Raw genomic sequence first — 20,485 nt, forward strand, 5'->3', positions numbered from 1 at the left:
TCAGGAGTTTGTATGACCGTTTCTCTGCAAAAGGTAACGAACTGTAATGCATGCGCGCCTGCTGCTTAAGAGATGTAGCAAGGTATAGAAACTTCTCCTTTTCGTTCGATTGTGCAAGCTCTGTACAATCTTCGAAGTATGCGATGTACTGGTCCCAATCTTCATCTCCGGAATAAGGGTCTGGTTTAAAGTTTGGACGCGGTCCACGCCTGTAAAAGCCACCATATGCTTCGTCCAATGTGCCCGTTTGGTACGCTTGACCTTCCCCTCTTCCGTTCACGTTCACATTGACGTCAACTTCGGAGTCATACTGATAATTGTTGTCCGCCATTGTACGACTAATGTGGAAGTAATGGAACAAAGAAAAAGAACTTGAAAATTTGCGCTTTATTGTTCACAATAAAACATAGATCATATAAATTTACACAATAAGCAGTTAGGAAACGATCATCTACTTCTGTTTCCGTCTTTTACCGCCCCGGTCGTTCCGTTCTGGTGAAGCCGTTCTCGTTCTGGTGCAGCCTTTCCCGTTCTGTGCTCCGTTCTGGTGCAGCTGTTCCGTTCTGGTGCAACCGTTTCCGTTCTATAGCATCCGTTCCCGCTCTAATGTTGCCGTTCCCGTTCTGGTGCAGCCGTACCTGTTCTATTGCAGCCGTTCCCGTTATTGTGCAGCCGTTCCGTTTTGGTCAGGCCGTTCCCGTTTTGGTCAGGCCGTTCCCGTTTTGGTCAGGCAGTTCCCGTTTTCGTCGGGCCGTTCCCGTTTTGGTCAAGCCGTTCCCGTTTTCGTCAGTCCGTTCCCGTTTTCGTGAGGCCGTTCCCGTTCTGCGCCGTTTTCGTCCCTTGCTGTCCCCCGTGGTGACGACAAACAAAAGTTCTGAGATGCTAAAAGTATATTAGCATCCCACTTCTAACACCAATGAAACGGTTTCGTGCCGTCGATTATACTGTTTCCTTTCTATCAACCAGGTATTTATTAGTTTATTAAATTGTTATTAGTCTATGAATAAAGAATAAAGAAATGAAAACAGTGAGACCTAATTTTTTTATACTTCTCAAAATATTCTAACAGAAAACAACAAATGTATAAGAATATAATATACATGTAGTTACATTCTATCCGACATCCCAGTTCTTTCTTGATTGTATTATTAAAGTTGTTAAAAGTTTTAATAATTATAGATGTTGTGTGGCCGAAAAGTTGAATGTGTCGCAAGTCGTCTGCGACGCGTCTTTTATATGGATGCCCCATGATACAATTCCTCAGACTCCGTAAATGGTAATGCAACAGCTCCAACCAATAAGAATGCTCGAATCGCCGATTTGAACCTGTCATCCAATCAAATATGCGCGCAAAAGTGAACTCTTCAAAACGCTTCCGCATACCAAGAAATAGTTCCAAATGTTATATCTATGCTTTTCAATCAAATGACAATAACTTGAAATATACAGTAGCATATCATTAGCATTCATACAATAAGACATAGTTTACTGTAACCTTTAACTATATGGCGCAGTCTTTTGCTTAAATCATAAAGATAAAGTTATGACGTCTTTAAGCATGGTCGACACTGTTTATGAGTGACAAGGAAGTGATATTCTATGTGGAATTACAATCATGGGAACGAGGTTTAATAACTAAAGTTGTAAGCAACATTTAAGGATTATAAGGATTAAGCTGTAGATATAATGATATATGCATGAAATCTCATTTAACTGTTCAGCATTCATATGCCATATAATTCAGTGAACTGTCAGAATCTGTCAACATTCGGTGAGTAGGTCTTTGCCCATATCTTCATCATATTTTTATGCTCCCCAAAAATAAATAGTCGCCGCTTCGTCTGTCCGTGTGTGCGTCTGTCTGTCTGTCTGTCTGTCCGTCTGTGCACAATTTTTGTCTGGGCTATTTCTCAGCAACTAATGACCGGAATTCAAGAAACTTTATGGGAAGCTTCACTACCAAGAGGAGATGTGCATATTTCCAGCGGGTTCTGGTCGGATGATTTTTCACAGAGTTATGGCCTTTTGAAATTTTTTATAATTTTTTTTTGTCCCCCCAACTACTGTGCCCACAAGACGTTTCCTTTTATCTGAATATATAGTGCAATATTGTGACAAAAATACCTTTGAGGAGCATCATCCGTCTCCGACGGTTTCTTGTTGCTAATGTTATATGTTATGAAACAAACCTACATTTATTAGTTTTGCTTAGGATTACTTGTAGACCATTATATCACAATACTAATTCTCAAGCGTGACTATGCTATTTGTAACCGATACCAAGATTTGACATCCCTAGCCCTGTGCAACACAGGCTATTCTTAAGTTATTCCGTATGCTTTATTGTTTGGTGTTATTTGCAGTCTCTTAAATGGCTTATTTACTCGTCCGCCTTATACATTATAAATCTGCATTTTGTGTTTTATCTCCTCGATTTATTTGTGTTTTTGTTGCACTTTTCGTTTTCAGCAATTCAATTTCACATTTGTGTTAAAAACGAATATTCGGATTTTTAGCTGTTAAAAGTTTCTTGCATACATATTCAATCGTCTTTGGTAAGAAAGCGGGATAATTTTTTACTTATTTCATTGAGGCATGTTCAATGTATAATCTACTTGTGTCGTGATTTTCGTTTAGCGCATTTGGTGACACATGTTGTCATTGCTTTCTGGTTGTGGGTGTCTAGTTTTGATTTAATCATTGTGGTTTTGGTTTGATTCATAACTAATTTACAGGCTTCTTTTTCCCAAATATTTACGTATCTAAGAAGATTGTTTCTGTGGGTGTGTCGCTTGCTGTAGACAAAAGCGTCAGTTTACTTGTATTCATTTTTGCTGAAGTGAGCGTCTTGAAAGGTGTTAAATGTGGGATTATAATGTTGAAGCTTATACCAAAATGGTTGCCCTGTTGAATACCCAATTACTTCTTCTTCAAGCGTGACTATGGATCTGTTATGTAGGACACAGCAGGTGGACGGTATTTGCTCACGAGCTCAAAATATCATCATTTGAGAAAAAAACATCGGTGTATTTAGTATTCAAAAATTTATAGTTATCCAAAATTATTATTATATTTCATATGATTTAATACGCACATGATCAATGAAGTTCCTTCTTTTATATACCCACATTTCACATTTTTAAAACTTCAAATCGCACTGATTGCATGCGTTATTTTAAAATAAGTTACACATTTTGTTTTGTACGATACATTTGTTACGACAAATTTGAGCACACTTTGCCAAATTCTAAATAACATTTTAGTTGGTCGCGTTAGCGGCCGACTAAATTTGCAGAGCATGTTTTGCAAATCAGTATGTGCTTAGCTAGCTTAGATACGCTAAGGACTATAACTCACTATGCTAAGAACGATTACCGCTGCCTGTCTGCACTGTAGACGACGAATTCTTAGGAGCGTCTGCTATACTACTGCAGTGGGTGTGTTTACCAGCTTGTAAGTCGACATTGGCCAGTCTAGTGTTTATCATTGAAATCTGTAAAGATCGGCTGCTTTCAGGGAAAACGGGGCTTAATGCATGTCAAATAAAATTAGTCTGTGAACACTGATTAGCATGTGCAATGCGCAAAAGCTAATCAAGGACGACAACAGCGAACAACTTCGGTGCCTTCAGCGCTTTGATTTGTTATTTTTTCTTGAGGTATGTAGATTGATGTGATAAAGCATGTCGAGGTGTCTCTGTTACTACAAATTCAATGATATATCATCGCGAAAATAAATGACGAGTGGTAAAAAAATCGAGTAGCAAAGGTATCTCTATAGTTATGTCAGAAAGGGATTCATGTAAACGGCCAACGCACGCCGCTGAACGGTGGGCTTTTGCCCTAATACAAACATGTAACAAGCAAATAATTGCGTAATGAAACGATATAAACGCAAAACTACAATAAAGACATACAGAGATATGTTCGTCGTTTTATGATAATGATAACACATTCGTTGATATTTTTCAGTTCTTTCTCGACGCAAGAGCTTTATTTCTGAATCAGTAGTAAAAAGGACACTTACTCAGCTAGCAAGCTTTTAAGAGGAGCAAATTGAACTTCACGAGATAGACAAAAATCACGTTACATACCACTTTCTATGATAAAAATGAATAACTGATCAGTTGATGTTTTGCACTAAATAAATTTACATGTAAATTACACTGGGAGTGTAACAACTCAATGATGTATTGTTAAACAAAGATTTATAAACGGTTTAACATCACAACTTACTTTCCCTCTTGATGGTGCTATTTCTATCGAACATGTAGTTACTTATATAGTAAATGATTTTAAAAGTTAACATGTAACTGCAATGTATACAATTATAATGAGATTTTGGTATCGAAACGTTAATGGTAATGCACACAATATCCAAGATCGCCGATGGGAAAGTAAACCATGTACAATTTACGTGTCATTTTGGATATCATTGATATAATAACACATGGTTTAGACGAATTGAGCTCCAGTAGTTCACACCATGACAAAAAACAACAATACAAGGAACTCTCAAAGAGCGATCTCTTTACATTCCATAGGCAAACATATAACTTAAAAACAATGAACTTAAACATAGCGATTGCACACGATACATGACGGGAAATACTTCAAAGCAAAGTGATTGCACACGATGAACGGTGAGATAGACTAACCGAATAAAGGGGAATTGTTATACAATGTATCTCCAGTTCAAGCGTTCGTCGCAGAAGAAAACCAAAAACCACACGGTAAAACCATTTCTTTGAAGTTATGTGTCACGCCCCTTGAATGTAATTATGTAACAATGAATTACCTCACATGGTTTAAAAAAAACTCCCTGGATAAAAACATAGGCGTCACATCTACTACGTGACTTTTGTACAATTGTTCGGTCAAGGAAAGTGATGCATCGTCATTTCCTTAATATGGGAGCGATATTATGACACTGGTCATCGGGAATTTACAAAGTTGACCTCACACATTATGACGTCATCCACTGTCTACTGCTTGGACTTTCGAGCCTTGCCAAAGAGTATGATGAAGGCTATCAGGCGGTACCCAACCATCATGGCAAACAGCAGTCCCACATTCAGCCATACCTTCTCCTTCAAACAAGAACACATACATTTTGTAAAAGAATTTCAATTTCGCACGATCTTAAAACTAAAAGTTCTGTATGCGGTCTAAACTTAATCATATATCGTCTGGTCGAGAAAAATAATCAACTGAAGTAATCTGGTCCAGGCTTAGATGGTGTGTGGTTATGATTGTTTGGGAATGAAAAGAAAATACGAATGGGCGGACTTCGAATGTCTACACGCAATCTCCACGCAGAGTTGTCGTTCCTTGCTCTCACATAAATCTCTACGCGGAGGTTGATCTTGACGGGACATAGTTCAACTTAATGCCGTCATTCATGTGGTTCATAATTCGCTTCATTAATATTTTGCACCAGGCTCCTTTTCATTTACTAGTGAGAACAAGAACGACATCACTGTTTGCAGACTGGTGTTCTTTAAATACGATACAGTCTTAAATTAGTTTGGACACAAACAGAACTCCAAATCAGTGCTTTTAAACCATGTTTCATTAACGTACAAGACGATTCGCGCTACGACCCAAACGTACCTTGTCAAAGTTAAGGTAATTTAACACGCCCTCACCGCTCCTGAACAAGCAGTTTGGGTTACAAGTAGTACTATTGCCTGTCGCAGCTGGACACTCTGAAGATTGATTCAAATGTAACCTTTAATCTGTTAATATTTAGAAACACTAATACATCTTTACATAATTAGAAGAAGCATTTTATGTATGATTTAATGTTACTGATTTAAGTGCTCAAAATGGATTAAAATTATTAACTAAACATATTATTCATGGACCTGGTGTCTACCAGTGCAAGGTTTACTTACCTATGGAGTCGATGTTCTCCCACTGGTTGATAGCAATTAGCTCCATGGCATATTTGAACCAGGACAAATACTCGAGCCAGATGAAATACACGGGTATGGAACTGAAATACACAAGGTTAAATAGTGATCTCTAGAACCTTTTTTCTGAACTAAGGCGTAACTTAAACCTGGCCCAGAGCACGGTGACACAAGATAGACACTGATCACACTGATCAAGATCCATGAACATAATTGGGTCGTACTCTGTGAAAAAGGGGTTTAATGCATGTGTGTAAAGTGTCGTCCCAGATTAGCCTGTGCAGTCCGCATAGGCTAATCAGGGACGACACTTTCCACATTATCTTTATTTTTGCTAAGAAGAGACTTTCTTGAAACAACAATATTATAAAAGCGGAAAGTGTCGTCCCTGATAAGCCTGTGCGGACTGCACAGGCTAATCTGGTACGACACTTTACGCACATGCAGTAAACCCCTTTTTCAATGAGAACGGACCTTTATATTTTGTAAACTTCAGATAGCAATCGTAATTTGAACGTGCCTTTCATACCTTAGCTTCCAGATCCTGTCTGGTCCAGGAAACTGTGACTTACTCTGAGTTGAGGAACAATCCACCGAACATCAGAAGCGGGAAACCAATTACTTACAAAGAGTTTAGGAAATATCCACCGAACATCAGAAGCGGGAAACCAATTACTTACTCAGAGTTGAGGAAAAATCCACCGAACATCAGCAGCGGGATCATCAGCGGCGGAGCGATAGCCAGGGCTGTTCCAACATGGTTTACCGCAGCTGACACGATGTAGCCTGCAACGGAAATTACGTCATTAAAACACCTGAGCTTTTTATATACAAATAGATGCTATACAAGTTTATAAACATTGCTGTGATCCGTTGTATTGGTTGTTAAGGAAAATGTAAACCGTTGGTTTATTTTGGCAAAAAAAGGAATATAACTTTCTTGTTTTGTCATATTTCATGTATAAAATATTTATGTTTACAAAGAAAGAAGGAAACATAGTTTTAAATGTACAGTACCTTATGAGCTCGGATATTACCTGCCAAGGATCTGTAAAACAAGTACCTGAATACCTTACGAAAAACGACATTTTCCATTAATTGTTAATTCGGGTTAAAAATGTGTCCCATGGGGATGTGTGTATAAGACCCTAAATACCGATGAACTAATAGTCATACCTACCGAATGAGACCGCGATGTTTGCCACCAGGAGGATCACGCCTGTGAACACGCAGAACGCCTCGAATGACGCGTACAGGCCTGATAACGTAAGACAAATCAGGGATGTGATACAAGTCCTGTAGTAGACCAATATGCGTACAGTTGGTGAATAGCAAACTGTTCGACAAGAACACTTTCTTCGGGTCTTTTGTTGTACAAGTTAAATCTTGGAGCACACAATGGGATCATACATTAAGAGCGAGCTAATAGGTTTTTTAGCATGTAGTCTAATTAAATATATATTTCCAAAAATAAAAACAGATACTTTATTGATTATATCAACGTGTCAGTGACTAAAAGTGAAAAATTCTGAAAGTCAAATAAAATACAAAGGTAGCTATTCTTACCAATCATCCAGTAGGTGATGCTAGAGAAGAGGATAGGAATGAAGATGAACGATGGAAACTGAAACATGAACACACACTGTATTATTACAGGTATATAAAAGTTAAGTTTTACTCCATGAATGAACAATACACAAACTTACCATAAAGCATAAACGTATTGACAATAATAGGCCATGTCCTAATAGGGGTCTCCATGCACCCCCCCCCCCCCCCCCTGGGATTAATTTTCACCTATACCAAGTTGTTCAGTAACTCAAGTCAGTAAATTTTTTCACTTGTCCTAAAAGATAAATTCAATTGAAAGGGTTCATATCAACCAGTTTCCATGGCAACCGCCACTCAAAATTGGAAGACGGACCAGGGCGACTAATCTCTTCCTATTAGTTATTCAGTTGCTCATTGCTACTTTTACTTGTTCTTTTAATTTAAATACATTTTGTGTATACTGTTTAACTGTCTTTATCGACGATTCTGTTTCAGTATCACTTTCAACAGCGCCATTATCTTCTTCAAGGTCATTTGCCATGTCCTCCAATACATCAACAATTTGTGGCGGGATTATATCTCCATCAATCCAAAGAGGTTCAATAAGGCCTGTATCAGTGTTTTGGTCCATCCATGTCCCTCCGTTGCAAGTGGTATATCTGGATTGAGTATGTGTGACCTTATCCATATGCAAACTTGATAATTCACTCTACGGATGTGTTGCAGATGACATTGCTTACAGGGAGGCAACACTGACAAGTCTACATTTTTTTACGCATTTGGGCTATCATCACAGACCTCCTTTATTATAAGAAAACGCAATTTATCTACCAAGTCGGTTCTAGCATGTCCATACATGACACACGTGAATTTATCCAATTCACCCACTACTTCGTCTGCAACTGTCCAGATATTTCCTAAAGCAGCCATTGGAGAACCGGTTCATGGCCTTTTTTCCAACAACTTAATAGGTTTGATATGCCCCTTTCCTTTGAAAGCGCTTGTTTTGTCACAACCGCAGTATGCATGTATACCTAAAAATGCTGATCTGAACTCTTCAGTTAATCCCGTAGCTACTTCATTCATGTCAAATAGTTTTCTATGATTCCAGCACCAGTGTCAAAAAGTATCTTGCAACCGTCAATTAATTGAATGTAGTACAAAATTATGAAGAATATGTCATTGTCAGGGGTTCAAATTAAACAGCATATGGTAAAGGTCACACAAACCCGATATAGATATACCAGTTGCAACGGAAGGACATTTTTGGACCAAAACAGGCCTGATTGAACCTCTTTGGATTGATGGAGATATACTCCCGCCTCAAATTGTTGAAGTATTGAAGGAAATGGCAAATGAACTTGTAAAGGATAATGACACTGATGAAAGTGATACTGAAATGGAAAGAGTCGGCAATGAAGACAGTTAAACAGTATACACAAAATGTAAAAGAACAAGTAAAAACAGCAATGAGCAACTAAATAACTAATAGGAAGAGATTTTCCTTGTTTTTTATGTTTACCGCACCCACTTTTCGGGGTGTGTTAAATCTATTAAGCTTCAAGTAATGTCCTTTATATCTCTCTTTTTAAATATCTGCAAGTAGTGGCTTATGCTGACATTCACATATTTACTGAAAACAATCTGTACCTAAAATATTTCAGTCTATATTGTGATATTTGTCTATTTTTCCCCGATTTTGTTAGTTTCTCATTAATATTCATGAATATGCAAATGAGATAAATATATAATTTGGTCTTTACAATAAAGCACAATGTGTAGCCTTTGTTTAAGCACTAATTTGTTTGTATTACGACAAGATATAAAATAATAATGATGTGCCCTGGTCCGTTGTCCAATTTTGAATGGAGGTTGCCATGGAAACTGGTTGATATGAACACTTTCAATTGAGTTTATCTTGGAGGACAAGTGAAAAAAATTACTTACTTGAGTTACTGAACAACTTGGTATAGGTGAAAATTAATCCCATGGGAGGTGCATGGAGACCCCTATTAGGACATTGCCTATAAGTGCAACCATTTAATCTTAAGAAGCCATTGCAGCCTCATGACACAGTTACGTTATTTGTCTTGTTAAAGAAATGCACACTATATTACATACAACAAATTTAAACCTCGATATCAAGCGAAAAAGATGTGTTCTTTTTTATTTCTGTTCTTCATATATCAAACTGTAGTATATACTTAAAATTTTTAAATTAGATTCCTTAGTTTCTTTCTAAACACTTCATATCAGCGATGAGGAAAAGCAAATAAACGGCACCATTGAAACCATCCCTGAATTCAACAAATACTATTTTTGCAAACAAAAGTGCAGTGGAAATTCCATTCACAAAACCTTACCTCTGCGAGAACCTTGCATATAAAGTAGATATCCACTCTGTACAGACCGATTCCGTACTCGCGCATGAATATCGGAGTCTCCAGCGGGAAGGACTGAAATCATCAACATATATTTGTGACACAGCTACATTTTCGCTAAGCGCCATTTGCTGCAAACAAAAAAAAAACCACTGAGATGATAACGCTTGGTCTGGATTAAATACTCAGACTATAACGCACGGAAGAGTTGGGCCGGACGTCTATAATCGCTCCACTGCCGGCATAACGGTCCGAAGGCCTTTGACCTAATTGCCATTATGCGGCAAGGGCCGATTATAGACGTCAGACCCAGCTCTGCCGTATGTTTTCGTTTATAATACATATCATCATATCTCGTGTGACGTAATTTCAATGACGAAACACACCAGTTGACTCTCTTGATTTAAGGAGAAACAGTTCGAACGTGGTGGTTTCTTTAACAGTAAAATGTATTTAAAGAAAAGCATCGATCGGATATGTGTCAGGCATAATTGGGAACTTCGAAAAGAATAAAATAAATTGCTCCGACCAGTTATTTGATTTCGTAAATCGTTTTGGGTCAAAATGGTTAGCATTCGATAAAATGTTTCCAATAAAGAGTGTGGTTTAAACAAAAATTAAGATAAAGGGATGGAAGAACAGAAAATGAAAGCACATATCGTTGTATTTTTTATATGCCGTGGATTAATGTTAGAATTGGGGTAAGCGTGTCGTTTACTTAATCTTGTATTTGATGACTCCTGTTCCAGATCAAAAAAAGTCATAAAGCTAACCTTCAGTTTATCTTCAGTTGCAATCGTTATTTGTATTGTCTTAATGCCATACTACTTGTATGTTTGATTTTTTTGCGATTATTTCGTTCATTTGCGGCCTAATTGTATTTTATCACTGTTGGCTAGGACTGAATGTGGACGCCATTTCGTTCAGTTGCAGCCGCGCGATCCGATTATTTTCAGATATGAAAAATCGACCCTTCTCGTTTCCCCGCAAGATACGAATAACAACCCGCTCACGACGTGAATTGGTTACCATTTATTTAACATGTCATCCTTTTTTGTTTCTTCTCTAAAATTTATGACCGAAAATGCTTTCCGTACTTTATTTTTCAAATGATTACACAATATATGACGTATTTGCGTTACATAATATCTGTGATGAAACACATCAGTTGAAGCATGACTTTGACTTTAAGGGACAACCATTCGGACGTAATAGTTTATTAACCAATAATATATTTTAGACATGCATCGAACGAATCCAAAATGTATTTTGAAATGAGTTTTTATTTGTTACTATTTGTAATAACGATATGATATATTGATCTAAAAAACTATTAGATTCAATTAATGATCAAATCAATATTCGTCCACTGTATTTTGTCATATTTGTTTAAAATAATGGTTTCTTCATAAAATAAACTTCAACAGAAATATTTTTCAATATGATTTCTACTCGAAATGAGCGTTCATCAAAACAAGTGTGGACTGAACATTTCGCACTAGAACAAAGTGTTTGAGCCTGTAGTTTAATGATTCACAGCTGAGATGAGACTTCGGGCGGCATAAGCGTCATATCCACAAAAATCGCCTACCGTACACAAAAACTTAACCTTTCCCACGCAGAAGCCAAGTGAAAATGGCTATGTGCAAACAGCATAAAACCAGAACAGCATGCGAGTAACTCGCAGTCTGTTCTGGTTTTATGCTGTTTGCTGCTCATCAGTATCTATGGGTTGGAAATGAAGCCTTTACAACTCGAATCTGGTAAGAAAGGTCTTTACTTAAATTTAACTTTCTAAGGGACTACACATGCGTCAAAATCCATACATTTCTTTTATACCTAATGTTAAAATATGACCTTTCTGCAGTGTTAAAATAACAGCAGTGAAAATAAACAAATTGTTTTTTCATCGGTGAAAATTCTATTTTTAGATGATCATATCAAGATTTTTATGATCACGAGTGAATTAAACTCGGAATTCTAACGGATCCAACAAATTTTCTTTGTATTTTAAGCTTTTTTTCACCGTTTATTTACATTGTAAAAGAGTTTAACTGGAGAATATCGCTGGAATAGTGACTTCATTGCGTCGAAAAATAACTTCATTTTGTGTATTAAAATGTACTGAGGCACGCCACTGGAAAAGGGTAATTTTTCAGGGAAAGGGAAACAGCTGTTAATGATTTTCTTGATAAAGGGACATAACAGAAACTGAAAATTTGTTCATGTCAGTGTAAGATCGTTTGTTATTTCACTCGTGATCATAGAAAAATAATATTTTCACTCGTGACTGCGCCACTCGTGAAATAACAAACGATGTTACACTGACATGAACAAATATCCTGTATGTAATGTATCTAAGTGGTAAAGCGTTAAATAATAACTGATGTTGATAAGAACGTACGTTAAGAACACCGAAGACATTCGAGAACGTCATGTTGGTGAGCATGAGGAAAAGAACACCATTGATGTTCATTACTCCCTGTTGGTCGATGTCGAGTTGTAGATAGATTAGCCCGAGCATCAACCCCAGAAACTGAAAAGAGTAGGGATAAACAATATTCATTACGGTCGCATATTAATACAAGTGTCCGGCAAACCGCCTTGAAAGATTAGTAATAACTGAACTCGTATTCAAATGCAATAATTATGCGAACCAAAATTGTCTTGGGACATTTAATTGGTACAATCCAAACAGAAGAAAAAATAACCATACTAGTTGCAAAAATACACATATTTTCTCCACCTTTTTGATTGTCTAAATAATAAATTGAATGTTTTCGAAACTATCCATTTAGGCTTCCACTTACAGTTAACGGTCATATATGAATGTGGTTGTTAAGTGTACTTTGCAAACCATAAAATTTAAAATAAAATACGTATATAAATTATTCACGAATAATACACCTGGCAGAGATGAGCGAGAGAAAGGGGGGGAGGGGTAGTATTATGTGTATGTGTGTGTGTTGGGGGTGGGGGGTTAGTAATTATGTTGTATGTGTGTGGTGTTGGGGGTGGGGGGTAGTAATTTTGGGTATGTGTGTGTGTTGGGGGTGGGGGGGGGGGTAGTACTTATGTGTCTGTGTGTGTGTTTGGGGTGGGGGGGGGGGTTAGTACTTATGTGTAGTGTGTGTGTTGGGGGGTGGGGGGGGGGGGTATCAGGGTATACTATGTGTATGTGTTGTGTTGGGGGTGGGGGGTTAGTACTTATGTGTATGTGTGTGTGTGTGGGGGTGGGGGTTAGTAATTCTGTGTATGTGTGTGGTGTTGGGGGTGGGGGTTCGTAATTTATGTGTCTGTGTCGTGTGTGTTGGGGGTGTGGGGGGTTAGTCGATCCTTCTGTGTCTGGTGTGTGGTGGGGTGGGGGGGTCGTCCTTCTGTGTCTGGTGATGTGATGTTGGGGGTGGGTGGGGGGGGGGGTCGTAGTATGTGTCTGTGTGTGTGTGGTTGGGGGTGGTAGTCCTTATGTGTATGTGTGTGTGTTGGGGGTGGGGAGGGGTAGTAATTCTGTGTATGTGTGTGTGTTGGGGTGGGGGGGGTAGTCCTAGTGTATGTGTGTGTGTGTGTTGGGGGTGGGGGGTTCGTAATTCTGTGTATGTGTGTGTGTTGGGGGTAGTAATTATGTGTCTGTGTGTGTGTTGGGGGTGGGGGGGGGGGGGTAGTAATTGTGTATGTGTGTGTGTTGGGGGTGGGGGGGGTTTAGTAATTATGTGTATGTGTGTGTGTTGGGGGGGGGGGGTTAGTAATTATGTGTATGTGTGTGTGTTGGGGGTGGGGGGATAGTAATTATGTGTATGTGTGTGTGTTGGGGGTGGGGGGGTTAGTAATTATGTGTATGTGTGTGTGTTTGGGGTGGGGGGGTAGTAATTATATGTATGTGTGTGTTGGGGTGGGGGGGGGTTAGTAATTATTTCAAGTCAGACACTAACATAAAATACTCACAATTGTCTGGATGACCCTAACTCGGAGGAGCATGGGTTCTCTGTATGTGGTCTTCCAGGAGCGCGCAAACACCGCCCTGAACTGCTGGAAAAATGAGGCCTCGTAGCGTGACGTGCCGCTGAACGCTTCCTCGATCTGTCGAATAAAGACATAATGCAATTATTATCATTATCATCATCATCATCATCATCATCATCATCATCATCATCATCATCATCAATCAATCATACTCAGTAGCGAAATCACAACAAAAGCAAAATCACATCTTTCATGACACAATAATTTTAATCAGCAACTTCATCATAAGCAAAAGAAACACATTATCTTATTTATTTTCGCCTTACTCTCCATCATCATCATCATCATCATCATCATTTTCATAAACATAATCACGCTCATAATCATCAAAATACCATCTTCGTTGTCATCATTATTGGAATAGTCGTCGACATGATTTGCTATGTACTGCGAACTTATACGCATTGTGACACGCTTTAAAGCGTAGCACATTTTAGCGACGTGACACAAACAACGTTTACATTTAAGCAAGGTTAGATTCTAGTTGGGAGAACGCCCGTGTCAACTAAGTGCTAACGGCACGTTACTTGACGCTACAACATGGCTTAAAGCATGACTACTTACAATGATTCCTTCTTCTTTAGGATTTTCTGACACACTTTTTATATCTTGAACAATCTCCTTGCAAATCTGAGACTCGTCGAATTTATCGCAGATTTGCTGAAAAAAAATAACGATTTTTTTTCATAAACAAGTATTTATATTTATTTTAAGACGCGTTTCTTTGTGACGTAAAATAAGCCGTTTTCAAGATTACTTTAAGCTACTTTAAATTGTTTTTCATTTGCACATACAGACATATCGATAAATGTGAATGATTTAAAAAATCTTCAAAATATGACACAAATATTAACCCTACTTATATTTCTTCTTGATTAATTGCGTATTTATTTGTTTTTCTCTGTTTGCTTAAAATATGAAAAAGTGTATATCAAGAAGGCTTCAAATATGTACACGTGTATATCAAGAAGGCGTCAAATATGATAATGTGTATATCAAGAAGGCTTCAATATGAAAATGTGTTTATAAAGAAGGCTTCAAATTTGATACTGTGTATATCAAGAAGGCTTCAAATATGATAATGTGTATATAAAGAAGGCTTCAAATTTGATAATGTTTATATCAAAAAGGCTTCAAATATGATAATGTGTATATCAAGAAGGCTTCAAATATGATAGTGTGTATATCAAGAAGGCTTCAAATATGACAAGAGCACCGCATAACGGGTGCCAACGCTCGACTGCGGATGCAGTCTTGAATAAATGAAAGCTTTTCAGATTTTTATTAGATTTTTTTTAGAGGTCACAGTGACCTTGACCTTCGACCTTGTGACCCAAAAATGGGTGTGGCGTGTAGAACTCATCAAAGTGCATCTTCATATGAAGTTTCAAAGTTGTAGGTGGAAGCACTTTGATTTTAGAGCCAATGTTAAGGTTTTATCACGGCGGACGGCAGACGCCGGACGGCGGACGACAAGCTGGCTATGACAATACCTTCGGGTTTTCTCCGAGCTAATAAAATGTATATCAAGAAGGCTTCAAATATGATAACGTGCATATCAAGAAGGCTTCAAATATGATAAGTATATCAAGAAGGCTTCACATATAATAACGTGTATATCAAGAAGGCTTCAAATATGATAATGTGTATATCAATAAGGCGTCAAATATCATAATGTGTATATCAAGAAGGCTTCAAATATGATAATGTGTATATCAATAAGGCGTCAAATATGATAATGTGTATATCAAGAAGGCTTAAAATATGATAATGTGTATATCAAGAAGGCTTCACATATGATAAATATAAAGAAGTCCTACTGTGAATAACTGAATGGCAACGACCGATATTGGAGCAAACTGCACGTCCTATAAAAAGTATTTTAAAAATCGGAATGGACCTTGCATCTACATAGATAAACAAAGCGTATGTGAGAACATATAGGTTACCTCGATTCGCGCTTTACACTCGGTCTCCTTGCCGGGCCTGACAGCCATGGTGTGGATGTAGAAGTCGGCGGGGTTAAAGTTCATGGGGCATGGGAACCCGATCCTGTAACACAAGCATGTTCGGAATGATCGTATGGAGATAATTGCCTGCAAGTGTTATAAGTCTGCATCATATTTGAAATAAGTTGGGGTCGTGCTCTCTGAAAATGAGGTTTAATGAATGTACGTAAAAGGTCGTCCCACAATAGCCTGTGCAGTCCGCACAAGCCAATCACGGATGACACTTTCCGCCTAAACTTGATTTTTGCTAAATGGAGACTTTCTTGAATCGAACAATGTCATATAAACTGGAAGTGACGTCCCTAATAAGCCTGTGCGGATTGCACAGGCATCTGGGGCGACACTTTACGCACATGTATTAAACACCCTTTTCACAGAGAACGGCTCCTTGCTAGTTACAGTCACTGGCGATGTTCAAATAGCACAGTCTACATCTGCTTTATATGCGTAGTAGGTTTTTAGAACAAACGCTCAAAGAGGAGGGCCACAAATCAAAATTAAATCCACGACATGCTATGATAACGAGTGCGATACTTCACGCATTTTAATAAAACATATGTAAATGAAGAACGTTATGTAAAAGAAACGTTCAAATACGGACTTTATTCACAAGAAAAAAACTGTAGCTTAATGCGGAAACACAAATCTATGGACTTTTTGATTTTTTAAAATAACAAATAGCATTATTAAAAATACCGTTTACATTTGCTTTTTTTTTCGAAACTTAGTACTTGTATGTCCGATTTTGTAATGAACCTAAGCTGTATGTTTACATAATCATTTAAACTAACACAATTCGACCACAAATTGGTAACCCTATATATGTCGATTAAGTCAATTATGCAAAAATTAGAATACATCAACGTGCACATAGGATTGGAACGGTGTTGGGATAGTATAATACAGTGTTTTTTTGACCGAAAAAGTCCATAATATAAGCCAAATGCAATAATAGTAACAAAGGTGTCAACTAAAAAAATCTATTTTCTGACAGCCATCATTCTGAGTCCTATTGCATTGACATAAAATAATACAAATCAACAACTTTGGAATGTAGACGTAGCTAAGACATTGATCTATTAATAACAATAACCACTTTTAGCAAAAGGCATTGAAAATATTCATTTGAAGATCTTCAATAACTTGTCCTTTTTTGTAATGTGTGTCGATTGAACAATCTCCACCACTCACCCCTTGTAGAAGTCAAGAGCCTGTTCCGCTTCTCCCATGAACGCCACTCGTCCCTCCGCCATGACAATCACGCTTAAAATAAAACATACCACCACAAAATGTAAGTTAAATTGACCTTATTGTAAATTTAAAAATAGTGTTTGTTTATTGTTTATAATATGCCGCTAAACAACTATTCGAAGTTCTGATGCGAACGAATTAAACAACAAAATAAATCTCCGTAGTTTTAATGTAACCCATTGGAGTGACAAGATGTGTTCATTAACCGATCAACAATTAATAATCTATTATTCTATTTATCCCACCTTTTATATAGTAAACCTTTTTATTTAAACAAAATTAGTTTAACTGGATAATTGCGCTGGATTTCTGACGTCATTTTGTCGAAAAAATGACGTCATTTCGTGTAGTGGTTTATAGCAGAAATTTAATCAACGGGGCTTTAATAAACCGAATACGCTGTAAAAGTGGGATAAAATAAGATTCCGGACTGAAACACTATTTGTATTCAATTATTGGGTAGTTAAACAATAAAAAATATATTCTTTGTAAAATTTGTTTCTCGCAATAGAATAGAGTCGTTTGTGTGTTCACATTTGCGACATAATACCCTTGCTAATCAAAGATTGAAAACAGGTTGACGATGGTGCAAATTCGGTATTTACTTGTGTCCAATTTCTATAATATGTAAAAGTACACGTACTGATCGAAGAGAGCGAACACCTCGGAGCTGGGTTGGTGGATGGTGCAGATGACAGTCTTGCCGCGTTTTGCCGTCTGCTGCAATGTCTGCACGATGTTCTCTGCCATGTACGAGTCCAGACCGGAAGTGGGCTCGTCACAGAACAACAGCGGTGGATTGGTAAGAAACTGCATTTATGTAAACATTAATAAGTCCATCTCTATTTGATATAATTTGAAATTCAATAACATCCGCAATGTATTACAAAATGATTCAAACAGTGATACTAATCCATAACAGGTCGTAATGATAAAAGAGGGCATATAAATTTTAGTGCACATACATTTTAATACAACGTGTTTGCTAAGAAGAGGTAAACGATAGTTTACACGGTTCGGGTTTTTCTCGAATGCCGTTTCTTAAGACCGTAGGGTTTCGTCCAGGATTTAAAATTCGCGTTATTTTTTTCGAGACACAAATACCACATACTTCTGAAGCGAATGAGAGCCGCCGCATCTCTCCGCCGGAAATTCCCTTGATGCGACCCGGATTTCCGATGATGTTGTCCTGACACTTGGTGAGCCCCAGCTCTTTGATCACCTCGTCAACGCGCTCGATACGGCGCTCCCGCGTCACTTCCGCCTCCATACGCAATAGGGCCTGATATGAAATGTAGGTTATATGTAGGGAAAAACGTAATATGTAATATAACGGAGCAGCGCCTTTCTTCATTTTGGTTCCATCTGCCTTCCACTTGGTCAACATAAAAATGGCAAAATTTCTAGAAATGTAATACATGTTTGCTTTTTTCAATGCCAAGACGTTATTAAAGACGTTATAAAGCCATATCGCTACTGCTAAAATATGAAATGCCATAGTTTTTGTTATTTCCGTCTAGATAATGCACGTGCATGATTCCGTATTCCACCATGCTCAATGGAGCAATCTGTACAATATGTGTTCTTATATCTTTCACGTATGTGTTGATAATACGTGCACATGTACGAGCATTCAACAAAACTATATAACAAGAGCTGTCAGAGGACAGCGCGCTCGACTATACGAGTGCTTGACAGTATAACGTAAGCCATCATGGGGAAATTGTTAATATTCAATAATTTATTAGACGATCTTTCAAAAATAAAAAAGGAAAAAAAAATGTTGTTTTTTTTGGTGGGGGGGGTAGGGGGTGAGAGGGCGGTATAATGTGTGGTGGGGTAATTTAATGTTTAAAAAAAATAGGGGGGGGGGGGGGGTAGGGGGGTGGGGTGAGAGGGGGGTATAATGTGGGGTGTGGTAATTTATTAGATGATGTTTATAAAAAAAATTGGGGGGGGGGGTGGGGGGAAGGGGGTGGGGGATGAGAGGGGGGTATAATGTGGGGTGTGGTAATTTATTAGATGATGTTTAAAAAAATTGGGGGGGGAGGGTGGGAGGGTAGGGGGGTGAGAGGGGGGTATAATTGGGGTGTGGTAATTGATTAGATGATGTTTACAAAAAATATAAAAATTTAAGGGGGGGGGGGTTGGGGGGAGGAATTCTGGTAGGGGCGTGGGGTATTGTTTGGGTGGAATCCATTGTGGTATTCAGGTAAGTGTTGTTTTGTCAAAGTAATAATAAAATGTGATCATAAATAAAGAAGTTATGGCAATTTAAGCAAAATGTTCAATTATCTAAGTGTAAAAGGGGCCATAATTATGTCAAAATAATTGATACAGTGAGTGGTCTGCTCTTTTTTATAGGTTGGGGTCATGTTGGTAAACAAGCATGCAACATGCAAAAGCAATCTGTCAAAGGATATAGGAAATATTTGGGGTAGTACGCAAACTTTAACATAGATTTATCAATAATATGCATATTCTAAGTATAAAAGGGGCAATAATTATGACAAAATGCTTGATAGAGTTGTCTGCTCTTGTTTATAGGTTGGGGTCATGTTGGTAAACAAGTATGCAAAATATGAAAGCAATATGTCAAGGGACAAAGAAAATATTTGGGGTAGTACGAAAACTTTAACATTTGGATGCTTACGCTAACGCTGACGCTGACGCAGACGCCGACGCCAGGGTGAGTAGGATAGCTCCACTATATATATTTCATATATAATAGTCGAGCTAAAAATGTGATCATAAATAAAGAAGTTATGGCAATTTAAGCAAAATGTTCAATTATCTAAGTGTAAAAGGGGCCATAATTATGTCATAATGCTTGATACAGTGGTCTGCTCTTGTTTATAGGTTGGGGTCATGTTGGTAAACAAGTTTGCAACATATAAAAGCAATATGTCAAATGATATAGGAAATATTTGGGGTAGTACGCAAACTTTAACATAGATTTATCAATAATATGCATATTCTAAGTATAAAAGGGGCAATAATTATGACAAAATGCTTGATAGAGTTGTCTGCTCTTGTTTATAGGTTGAGTGATGTTACTAAACAAGTACTGGTATGCAACATATAAAAGCAATATGTCAAGGGACAATGAAAAAAAAGGGGTAGTACGAAAACGTTAACATTTGCTGCATATTCAAAGTGGAAAAGGGACCATAATTATGACAAAATGCTTGATAGAGTTGTCTGCTCTTGTTTATAGGTTGGGGTCATGTTGGTAAACAAGTATGCAAAATATGAAAGCAATATGTCAAGGGACAATGAAAATAATTGGGGTAATACGAAAACTTTAACATTTGCACGCTAACGCTAACGCAGACGGTCACGCCGACGCCGGGATGAGT

At 37.8% G+C, this 20,485-nt stretch overlaps 2 protein-coding genes and 1 long non-coding RNA gene across 3 annotated transcripts in view; 1 reads left to right on the forward strand and 2 right to left on the reverse strand.

Moving 5' to 3' along the window:
- Window positions 1–20,485, reverse strand: part of LOC127854896 (uncharacterized) — a 68,779-nt gene that overhangs the window by 24,119 nt on the left and 24,175 nt on the right. The gene's annotated exons all lie outside the window — the stretch shown is intronic.
- LOC127854899 (uncharacterized) lies at window positions 1,548–6,824 on the forward strand. The gene is made up of 2 exons (XR_008037189.1): window positions 1,548–1,643; window positions 6,449–6,824. It is a non-coding gene; the product is annotated as an uncharacterized LOC127854899 (long non-coding RNA).
- LOC127854893 (protein white-like) overlaps window positions 4,191–20,485 on the reverse strand; it is a 31,913-nt gene continuing 15,618 nt past the window's right edge. The window contains exons 5-18 of the mRNA XM_052389997.1: window positions 18,238–18,408; window positions 17,770–17,936; window positions 17,067–17,138; window positions 15,816–15,918; window positions 14,431–14,526; window positions 13,789–13,923; window positions 12,251–12,382; window positions 9,829–9,921; window positions 7,481–7,538; window positions 7,095–7,172; window positions 6,595–6,700; window positions 5,897–5,997; window positions 5,613–5,707; window positions 4,191–5,089 (exon numbers count right to left, since the gene is read on the reverse strand). Of these exons, the coding sequence (XP_052245957.1) occupies window positions 4,985–5,089; window positions 5,613–5,707; window positions 5,897–5,997; window positions 6,595–6,700; window positions 7,095–7,172; window positions 7,481–7,538; window positions 9,829–9,921; window positions 12,251–12,382; window positions 13,789–13,923; window positions 14,431–14,526; window positions 15,816–15,918; window positions 17,067–17,138; window positions 17,770–17,936; window positions 18,238–18,408 (1,512 nt within the window). The 3' untranslated portion in view covers window positions 4,191–4,984. The remainder of the gene's footprint in view (window positions 5,090–5,612; window positions 5,708–5,896; window positions 5,998–6,594; window positions 6,701–7,094; window positions 7,173–7,480; window positions 7,539–9,828; window positions 9,922–12,250; window positions 12,383–13,788; window positions 13,924–14,430; window positions 14,527–15,815; window positions 15,919–17,066; window positions 17,139–17,769; window positions 17,937–18,237; window positions 18,409–20,485) is intronic.

Source organism: Dreissena polymorpha, chromosome 13 (assembly GCF_020536995.1).
Source record: "Dreissena polymorpha isolate Duluth1 chromosome 13, UMN_Dpol_1.0, whole genome shotgun sequence".
In the NCBI taxonomy this organism is placed as follows: domain Eukaryota; kingdom Metazoa; phylum Mollusca; class Bivalvia; order Myida; family Dreissenidae; genus Dreissena; species Dreissena polymorpha.